The sequence below is a fragment of the Vidua macroura genome, chromosome 4, assembly GCF_024509145.1.
Source record: "Vidua macroura isolate BioBank_ID:100142 chromosome 4, ASM2450914v1, whole genome shotgun sequence".
Taxonomy (NCBI): Eukaryota; Metazoa; Chordata; class Aves; order Passeriformes; family Viduidae; genus Vidua; species Vidua macroura.
Genome location: NC_071574.1, coordinates 66,439,955 through 66,450,759, shown reverse-complemented (window position 1 = coordinate 66,450,759; position 10,805 = coordinate 66,439,955). Strand labels below are relative to the sequence as shown.

At 42.3% G+C, this 10,805-nt stretch overlaps 1 protein-coding gene across 1 annotated transcript; it reads right to left on the bottom strand.

Annotated features, from left to right (window-relative positions):
* Positions 1-2,227: 2,227 nt before the first annotated feature.
* Positions 2,228-9,868, bottom strand: LOC128806221 (histone RNA hairpin-binding protein-like). Its single transcript, XM_053975632.1, has 8 exons — positions 9,610-9,868; positions 9,214-9,345; positions 6,902-7,006; positions 6,328-6,387; positions 5,935-6,066; positions 5,197-5,346; positions 3,879-3,963; positions 2,228-3,198 (listed from the first exon to the last, which is right to left on the bottom strand). Exons 1-8 carry the CDS (start codon positions 9,651-9,653, stop codon positions 3,082-3,084), a joined length of 825 nt encoding a protein of 274 aa, XP_053831607.1. The 5' UTR covers positions 9,654-9,868; the 3' UTR covers positions 2,228-3,081.
* Positions 9,869-10,805: the final 937 nt, after the last annotated feature.

Sequence of the window (10,805 nt, the reverse complement as noted above, 5' to 3'; positions counted from 1 at the left end):
AGCCAGGCAGGGCATGAAGATGCTGAAAGGGGGCAGGGCTTGGTGTGAAGGGAGTAAGAGAAACACAAACCAGAAGGCACAGGTCTATAAAAAGCAGGGTTGACAGGTTTTGCTGCCTACAGAACAACCTGCTCTGTTTTATTTTTAGAAGAATTTAACCTAATAAGGCTAAAATTTGACAGCAGTACTTGGTTGTTCTCCATCTGAAGCAAACTCCACTGCATGCAACTATGCACAACTGAACATATGGACATTGTTTTTCCATTAGATTCCTCTATTACCAGGTACTGCCCTAAATGGATGGGGTTAGCCCACACTTAACCACTAGAGGGCTTAATTCTATTGCAAAGAACTCTATGTGGTTTTTCCAATTTGGTGTTCAGGACCTTTGGAAAAACATCCAAACCGAGTGCTCTCTTTAAATACCAACCATAAAAATGAAGTGATCTAAGTAACTGAGACAAAGGGGAATTGTTGTAGTGAAAACACTGCTGTGGATAGCCAGTTCCTTCAGGAAAAAGTAACAAATCTGAGCCTGTTTCACAAACAGCTACTGAACACAGACCAGCTACATTTCTAGCCTGGATCATACCCACCTGGTTCCTGGGTGAGTATGCTGCACAGAAGTGAAAGCTGAACAGCATCTCAGATTGCTTTCAATGAGATCAACAGAATTAAGATACCTGTAAGCAAGCTGGAGCACACCACAGGAAAACAAGGGATAAATTAGCCAAAAAAAACCCCCAAAAAACCAGTGACATAGAATCTTACAGTCTGAAGCAGAAGTGACAGAGCACACTGAAATATGACAGAATAGAGCACAGTGAGAGGCAACACCCATCTCAGCAGGGCAGGGTCATGTACAGGAGGGCACAGTTCAGGGGCAGGGCACAGGCAATGCAGGAGGGTCATATCCCAAGGCTTGTGCTGAGAACTTTGAGTAGTAGCAGGTTAGTTGGATTAATCTCAAATTATATACCACATTATGGACTAACCACTGAGAAGTTACTCTGCAGAAATTTAAAAGCATGCCAAAGAATTATTTGTTGTGTGCTCCATTATAAGAGAGGAGTGCATCTTGCCTGAACCCTGCCCAGGGATTAGTGTTCTTCACAATGTTTCCCCCACATTCCACCCCAAAGCTGGATGCAGCACTCAAGGTGGGGTCTCACACAGGGGCAGTCCCCATCCTTGCCCTGGTGCAGCCCAGGACACAGCTGGCTTTCTGAGCTGTGAGTGCACATGGCTGAGTCACTTCAAGTTTCTCATCCACCCACCAACATCCTCAAGTGCTTCCCCTCAGGGCTGCTCTCCACCTGTTCATCCCCCAGCCTGCATCTGTGCTCAAGAGATTGTCCCAACCCATGTGCTTCCTTATATCAAAACCAGGTGTAGGTAACCTTACCCCTCAGAAGCCTCTAAAGAATCTCCTGAATATCCCACTGATACAACCTGTTTGGGTAGCTACAGCAGGATAGAAAAACGTCTTTTAAAGAAACCAATTCTACCGGCAAGTTCTGATACTCAGATAGATACAGACTGACACACCAAAAATACTTAAGAACAACCAGGAACAGCGTGGCCAGAAAATGTGACATGAGAAAAAGCAATCTGGGAAGAACAGAGGGTGCAGAGTCCATGTAGAAGGCAACTACCATTTTGTTGTCTTCTCTGGAAAAAATACGTGTTAGGAAGGCTGTCTCCTTAACATCACAGCTTAGCAGCAACCGTATCCCAATGCCACTGCTTCCTCTTGGAAGTTTCCCCATCAGATCAGTTCCCTCATCAAGTTACCTGATTTCAAAAGTGCCTAACAAATCAGATAGCTGTAAGCAATATTACTAGCTGAGATGCTCCCTTGAGTTGATGAGGTTAAGGGGTGTAACATCAACACCCAGAAATTCCATTTTAAGAGATAAAACCAGGTGAGGTGGCTGTAAAAGATGTCCTGTTAGTAAAGAAGACTGAAGTGTTCATCCAGCTCTCCTAGCAGTATTTCCTACAGAACAGAACTTGGCAACCAGCTAATGGACATCTACTACACAAAATTGTCTCAAATTCACTCTGGTGGCCATGTAAATAGATTTTAAGGTCTCCTCAAAGTCAGAAGATGGTGCTAACACAGATATATCCTGGCTTAGTACCAATACCAGACACTTGGCTTTCAGCATTTCCCTGCCTTTCATTATCCACAGAGCACTGCTAGCAGGAAATGAAGAGTCACATGTAAAAGTAAAGGCAGTTCTGTTTATTTTCCAGCAACATCCCACACAAAAGCAATAGAAACACGAACTGCTCTCAGCAGAAAATCTGTACAGTTGGTAACGCTTACAACAGTTTTACATTTAAAACCAGAAAACTGAAAGAATCAAGCACTTTCCCTAGACTTGTTTTCTTGACTGCATTAATAAATGACTGATGAATATTTACAAATTTCAAATTAAGGCTACTACTTCTAAAAAACCCCCAACATTATTGCATAGAATTTACTATGTCAACCTCCAATTTCTTGAGGATATTAAACTTCCAATTGTTTCTGAAACATTTTTGCAAAAAAAGTGTTTTTTTAAGGTAAGGTAGTTGCAGTAACTGCAGTAGATGGGCTTAATAGTAGTAATCAGCCACATGGTTCAGTCCCATGTGCCTTACTTCAGGTCAGGTGTGTTACAAGAGCCATATGTAAAAGCAAGGTAACATAAAAAAAAAATCCCCCTACTTGGCTCTTGATCTGCAGGGGGACAACTGAAATCAGGTTCACAGTGGGGGAGGGAGTGGGGGGAAATTGGTAAGATCTTGCTGTGCTATTTATAATTACTAGAGGATAGCACTGCCATTGGCTAGTTTTACTGCTGAAAAGTTTTATAAAAAAATCTGATATACATAAATAAAAAAGTTAACAAGAAGTTACACAACTTAATTGCAATTTTACATAAGTCTGGTCTGGAGAATATCTAGACCAATCACAGCTTTAAGAACAGTCTTCAATTTTGCTTAAGCTTTCTTACTATTAACAGGTTATGGATCAAGCTAACCTTTCAAATTTAAAATAAACTTTCTCTAAAACAGGTTGCACAAGACTATTTAACTCACAGTATCAAATTCTTTCAGTGGCTCACTCAAACACACTTCCAAGTCAAATTCTCCTTCTGCTTGATAGTCAACATGTCTAACTTTGGTGGGAGTGCCAGAACAGGTATCCTGGAAAGGAAAGGCAATTAATTACCACTTAAGAAAAGGTTATTAGTACAGGTAATTCAATTAACTTCTGTAATTCATTTAAACCACCCTATAACAAAGGCTTACAAATGCTTTAAAGGCCATGAAAACTCAATGCTAATCTTAATATTAAAGAGATGTAGGCTTCTGCCAATCCAACCACATTTGAAGATACCTTGCAAGTGTTCCAAGGACCTATATAATGCAAACATGGAAACATGACACATTTAATATTAGAAAAATAAATACAGTAAGAAAAGCATTCCTAGATCTTTAATTCTCAGCGGTAACAAGTGCTTTCTGGACATAAAAGGAGCCTACTTCTGTGTGACAAGGAAATTCCATCCTATTTTAATATATTGCAATATAAAGTAGTATTTCAACTGTACATTAACAGATAAATTTTCTTTTGTAGGCTATGAAAAGTGGGATATTTTTAATTTGAGATGACCATTTAAGTTCTAATTCTCTAAATCCGAGACTACAGACAGATAATGGCTATAGTTGGAAAATACCTGAATTTCAAGATTGGTCAGCTTTATATATAGTCCCTAAGCAAAGTAGATGATGGGATCTATGAGGTATTCAGGCTGCTCTGGGTATAATTCTAAGCAATGAACTAATTATTAACAAATAGTTATGCAAATGACAGATATGCTTACATCATTATCTTGACAGCTCGTTTGAGATTCAGTAGAATTGCTTCCAACAGATTCTGTCTCCATCTCACCAAGGTCAACAGGACAACTGTAAAATCATTTATAAGAATATAGCATAAAACAAATTGATTTTTTTAGTGTTAAGATGCACTTTTTTGTGCAGTTCTGAAAAAACATGGCCAGAGGAGAGCAAAGAGACCTACAAGATTACAGGGACAGTGGTGGCAAACTGGGGAGAGCAAACAGAACTGCAGGACAGCTCAGTACTGCCAAAATGGCCAAGGACTGAATTAAAAGTCTTGAGACTGAATACTGCAACTTGTCAAAGACAAAAACCCAGTGCTGAAGCAATGCCTTAATTCAAATGTTACAGGAGAGGAATGAATTTTTTTTTTCCCAGATGAGGTTTTCATCCATCTGTTTTGCAAAGATTTAATATCCATTATACACAGACCCAGACCCCAGCATCTGAAGGTAGTATTTCAACACCAGTGCACACAGCAGGGTTCTGGCTGAAGGACCAACTCCCCTCACACTGATAGCAAGTAAAGGGAAGCTAAAGGGAAGCTTTTCTTTTAGATCCTATTGCTCTGCAGTAGTTTTAAAATTCAGCATTCCATTAAGGAAAAACACTATTAACACAAAACTGCCTGCTGAGGAATTAAGTTCCATCTTTGTCCCCTTCATTCTCTACTGCCAGTTTTATGCCTCATGTTGCTGATCAGCTGTATTGCTTTCTACAGAGGAAAATATCTAGGGCATCCCTGTACATCTTCTAGAGCTTGGGCTGTGAACACTTGTGGCTATGCTTTGAGCTTGGGATGAGTTCACAATTCTCCCTCTCTGGAAAAGAAACATTTTATACCACTGTTCTTGAACTAGCAAGTGAGAAGAGTGAGGCAGGTTCCTGTACACTGGATTGGTCCAAGCTCAATATTCAGGAGACCTGCCATTAGTGAGAACTCTCCCGCCCTGCTCCTAGCAGAACATTTGAAGACTGCTCAGAAAGAATTGGCTCATATCAATGGTGTGGTGATTATTTTACAGAGCAGTGCAGAACTGGCTCTGCTTTCACCATTAAAAAAGTGAGGGATATGTATATATACCCTTCCAAGGATACTGGGCAAAGATCAGGAAGCTACTGGATATTTTGACTGAGAAGAAACTGAACAGCACTAAGTGTAGATAAATAATTAGGGAAAACATTCAGCACTCACTGACTTCTCTCAAAAATAACTATGCTGGGGGTGGTGTTTATTTCTTAAACATGAGACTTCACATCATAACTTCTATAACAGCATCTTGAATACTCAGTACATACATTTCCTGCAGATCACATCCTCCTTCAGCTGGAGGATCCCAGGAATGCAGGGCAACTTTCCACAGTTTGATTTGCTGGTCCCATGACCTACGGCTGTACTTCTTAAATTTGTTTGGAGTTCTGGGATGAACTCCTGGTATACGATGGCATCTATTCAAATATTAGACATGAAAAATCTATCAGTGCTTTATTCACACATACATAACATAGCTTTAAATGTTAACTGATTGCATTATTTATGAGGAAAGACCAACGTGCAATTCCAGCACTCAAGCAAAGGTTTGCCAGCTCCATACAAACTTCTTAGTTTTTCTTACTCCAAGTCAAACAAAATAATAATAATAAAAAAGAATTATCCTTCATAGATCTAAAAACTTCATTCCAAACTCAATAGCAACTGTAGCCCATTTTGTCTTGTAGTTAACTCATGAGAAAACTGACTGCAAAAAGCAGTTTCATTTCCTCTCATTGACAAGCACATCCAAAAGAACTTTCATTTCCATTTCAGCAGCATGAGGTATTTCTTATATACTGACTCATTAAAATAAAACCTTAAACCACACCTCAGTTGACTGTTAGTGTGATCTAACAGTTCAAAAATGTCTTAAAAGTTTAATTTGTAGATGCCTTCTATTTGAATGTGTATTGGATACCAAATTTAGTATATTAATGTGCTTATAAAGAACAGGTATGACTTGCAGGTGGACATTTAGTTTTCTAGAAAGTCAAGCAGCTTACCTAGGAACTTCTTTAATGTATCTATCATATGCAATTGTGTTTTTTCCATAGTTTATCTGTTTTTGTCTTCTCATCAAAACCACCTCATCTGTCTCAAGTTCTGCTGTCACCGTGGACTCTTTTGAATCGGAACTGAAGAAAAAAAAACCAAAAACATTGTAGGTTTGGGACTACTAGAAAACCACTGACACTCGAACAAACCCACTAGTAAAAGGCTATAAATAAACAAACATGTTAAAACTTCTCAAACAAATGCTCGGGGTGTTACTACACCATGGTGTTGGAACAGTCTTGAGATGAACTATTTTAAACTGTATGTTTTAAGAAACAACACGGTACAACGAAAATTCTATTTTCAAGATTTTCCTCAACTAAGCTAGAAATTTAACCTACCTTCCTGAGGAGGACTTCCTTTCTCTTGAAAATTCATTTATCAGGAGTTTTCTTCTGTGTCTGTAAGAATTCAAATCAATTTTAAGAAATTAGATACATAAAGAGGAACACAAAGGCTGCACAGTCACTGCTCACTGTTAAATTAACTTTTCAGAAAAGCAGCAGCACCCCAGACATTGCAAAGACCTTTTCGCTATGAAATGGATGTTTCAGTTTTCCCTTAAAAACAATAAAAATACAAGGACTTTCTTTTCCTGACTATTTTCCCTAAAGTAACTTCTTATAGTAATGATATGAAAAAACAGTCATTAGTGAGAGAGTATTTTAAGTATTTTAATCTAAGAAATTCGGAAAAGCTTCTTCCAAAAGGAAGATATTTATGGATACACATCCAATCTCCAGAGAGTATCCCATGACATTCCTGCAGGACTTAACCCAAAGCTAATCTAAAAGCAGCAGACAAGAGGCTAAGGTTGGCCTGATTTTACTACAATGATGAAGTTGAAACAGATTCTACAAGACAACTTCCACTTTTCTTCTTTTCACGACTTCATCTTAAACACCCAGGGTGTACCTTGCGATTTCTTTGTGAACATTGGTCCTCATTTCATCTTCTTCCACTGCAGTTCCCCAGTCTAAACACCTGGAAAGGGGTCCAGGACCTTCTGGTGTTGTAAAACTAGAAAGGAAAAAAAAAAAAATTAAGGCTCTATGTTAAAAGTTTGGGTTATTGTATTTACCTCCCCCACTCACAGCTTGATCCCTTAAATGTAATTATTTACAGTACTCAAAATGGCTGTGAACACCTTGTGTTTTATTAAAATTTTAACACTGTAAAATTAAGCATCAGCTGTGACTTCCACCTTGAGGTTGTGTGGTTTGTGTTGGGTTTTCTTAAAATTGATACAGGTATCTATAGAAACCTACCACTGTAGCTTCAGAACCCAGCCCATGTTTTCAGTAAATTCCAGCTCATATTCTTCAGAAAATGGTACATGAAATATCAACTTTATTAGTTTACTTACTTGTTTTCACTCCACTAAATGACTTAGCAATTATTTATTTGATCACTGCAGACTCATTAGCTGTGTTAGAGATAAAAGCTGGAGCACAGAATTAAGTTGCAAAGCTAATTAATTAAAATTACAAGACAGCATCAGCAGTTGCTCCATGTAAATATATGCGTAGTAGAGAAGGCAAAGGCACAAAACCATCCTATTTTAGCTAGGAAACTGAGATTTGCAATACTTTTGCAAACTGGTTTAACAACTTTGCTTCAGCCCATTAGCATCACAAGCAGGTTCAGACTCTTGCAGGGGAATAGGCTCATATCCCTTCCCAACCACCTACTGCTGCCTGCATTCAGATTATTCTGTGTTTCCCCTGTCTGTCTTCCTGATGACCAATTTTCCCTAAGTAAAACTCAAAACTGTATCCTACAGAGCAGAGTTTTTCCAGCAGATCTGGAAAGGCTCTGGAGACTTTCCAGGATTCTGTGCAAACATGTCCCTTGGTGTCAGGGAATTCAATCCATCTGCACCAAAACCAGCTCCAACTCCCTCCCTGCTCCCAAATTGGTTTGCACAACTTTGAACGTTTGGTTAAATTCAAACTAAAAGTTATTTTTAGATGAAAACCAGTTACCAACTTGGCAAAATTAAAAATCCATATCAAACAGTACAGGTCCCTCTGCAAAGATCTGTTCAAGCTCCAAGGATTTTTAACTTTTGGTTATACCGATTTCTAGATCTGCAGAGAATACAGGCCATGTTCAGTTATTGCTCTCCTGTGGTAGAGAACAAACAGCAGAATCCCAGTTGGTCCCATGCGGCGTGGGTTTTCGCCCCAGATCCTGAGTTTTTTCCTCAGCACTTCTTTGATTCTATACCTGTGCTGTGATTATCAAGATGACCCAGCCTCCATCCTGATCCTCTTTACTTTTAAGAATTTTAATTTGACATGGTCGGATTGGCATAAACAAAAAGTAGTTTTGGCAGAGGAAGAAAGCAATTTCAGTCAGAGCTCAATCCAAACTGAAACCAGGAAGTATGTCTGCACAATTCAATACTGGGAGACACACAGAAGTGTTGCTTGTTTACCTTGGAACTATCAGTAAAGTTTCATCCTTGTGCTGCTGTTCAACCATGCTTCCTGGAATTAGTTTAAGCTGCTCTGGATAGTGTAACTTGAGCCACTGACCAACGTGTTCCCTGCCGATTGTCAGCAAAGGAAAATGGGTGGGCACAACCTACCCCGTTTTCAAGAAACCTTGATTCCATCAACTGGGCTGTGGGGACAATTCCCATCACAGATCAAAGTGATTAAAGATAAAGAGACCGTGGCATGAACAGCTCAGACTGCCAGTGTGATATCAAATAAGATACTTAAGTCCAGCTGTGCTAGCAAACACAGAAGGCAGCGTTATGGGGTGACGTCAAATCTGGATCCCTCCACAAATGTGCTGAAATATAACACAACTTCTCTGTACTCCCTTTAGAAACAGAAAATAGATTATTTCTAAGAATTGGATTTTTGTAATTTACTTCAATTTTACCACAACTGTTTACACACATGCCTGTATTTAGAAATATAATGGGCCTGTACAGTATTAGTCCTCGATAAATGACAGTAAACCAGCACGAAATAGGACATAAATTATCAAGGACGTATTTCAAGAGGTAAGAATGAAAAATGCTGACTCTTAAGAACTGACTCCAAGATAAGAGCACTGCACTCGATCCTTTTCCCTCCTTTAAGACCAGCTATTTATGGCTGATGAGCGATTGATAAACAGGCGGGGCTTGGAAAACTGAGTAGAAGGGTCAGTACAACAGCTCCTGGTGAACAAAAGAGCAGGAAGTCGCTGCCATTGTCACCACTGCTCACCTGTCCAGCCGGCTGTCCTCAGGCCTGGGCTTGTCTTCCTCAAACACGGAGGATTCGGGCTCGTTCTGCCTCCGCCGCTTCCCATCGGCGCCGCGTTTCCGCGCCTGGGCCCAGCGCGGAGGGTGCTGCGGGCTGGGGACAAACACAGCGACACACGAGCACCCAGCTGGGCTTTAGGGCTTTAACCTCCTCCAGAGACCGCGCTAAACTACCGATTTCACTCCCACCAACGCACAGAGGCGACGCCACTCGCTGCGGGCCCTCTGAGGGGGCGCTGCGCCCCCCCCACCCCCTCAGAGAACTCCGCCGCGGGACGCCGGGGAGCGAGGGCCGGGGAGCACGGGGGGAACGAGGCCCGGCGCCGCCGCCACCCCCGCCTCAGCCCGGCGGCCCTACCTGCTCTTCGTGCTGCCGTGCGGGCTCCTCTGGCGGAAGGACATGGCGCGGGGTATCCTCGGGAGGGAGGCCTGGAGGCAGAGCCGGGCGCCGAGAGCTGAGGCGGCCGGTGAAGGAGGGCCGGGCGATGAGGGACTGGCAGGCGAGGGCAGATGAGGCGGGCGGTGAGGCAGAGCCTGGCGGTGAGGCAGAGCCGAGGGAGCGCAGCCGCCTTCCCGCTCAGCCCCTTCGCATCTCCCGCCGGCGCTGAGCGACACGCCCGCTCCGCCTCCCCGCGGGGCGCCTCCACGGGGACAAGGTGCGGAGGGGGGGCGAGCGGGAAAGCGCCGCGGCCGCCCCGCGCCCTTACACGGTCACACACATCCCCCACCCCCCCGCCAGGGTAATGGCTCAGCCCGCTCCGCCCGGCCCCGCCCCCGGGGCGTGTTGGCGGGAGAATCGAGCGCGGCGGCGCGCGGTTTTGGCGCGCGGTGGCGGCGGGACTCACGTGAAACAACAGGGAAAAATCCGGCCCAAACAAAAAGAAAAACACAAATTCCCGCGATTTAAATATGAAGGATGACGGTCCCCGGCAAGGCTGTACAGTCGATGAAGCGCACACGGTAGTTCAAGGGCCCGTTCAAACCCCACACCAGACAGTTACCACATAAATTTCAGAGTGACATGGCTTTAAATTCCGTATCAATAGTGAAGAAGGCTGGGTAATGACACGACGTGGATATGCCTTGGTTCGTGGACCTTTCTGGGGTTTTTACTTGCACATGCATGCACAGTGAGATCCCATTGGTCCTGCTATTGGGCATACACTCACATTTTAGAACAGTAATTTAGAAACAACCTGAAGAACTCCAGCAGAACACAAACAGCTTTTAACAATAATACATTTGCAGCCTGGAGACTGGTGGGACACTCCAGAGAGATGGTTTTCTTCTGGCCTTACAATTGCAGGATTACAAAGGTTGAAAAAAGCCTTATAAAAACAGGTTCATTAAGGTTGGAAGAGTCCTCTAAGATCATCAAGTACAACCATGATTAACAAGGCACTGCTAAGTCCATCGCTAAACCATGTCCCCAGGTACCACATCTGGTAAAACAGATGGCAGAAGCAGCAAACAAAAATTTGTTTGGTGGGTTTTTCTAATCAGCTTAAAACACTAAAGCAACTATCGAAGTGCAGCAATGGTTTTGGAGAAACT

Excerpts from the sequence above, each read along its gene's own strand:
- LOC128806221 (XM_053975632.1), bottom strand. The coding sequence starts at position 9,653 with ATGTCCTTCCGCCAGAGGAGCCCGCACGGCAGCACGAAGAGCAG. Across the intron at positions 7,007-9,213 it reads GAGGACAGCCGGCTGGACAG|TTTTACAACACCAGAAGGTC; the intron begins GTGAGCAGTGGT and ends TTTCCTTTCTAG. Across the intron at positions 3,964-5,196 it reads GGATGTGATCTGCAGGAAAT|TTGTCCTGTTGACCTTGGTG; the intron begins GTATGTACTGAG and ends ATGATTTTACAG.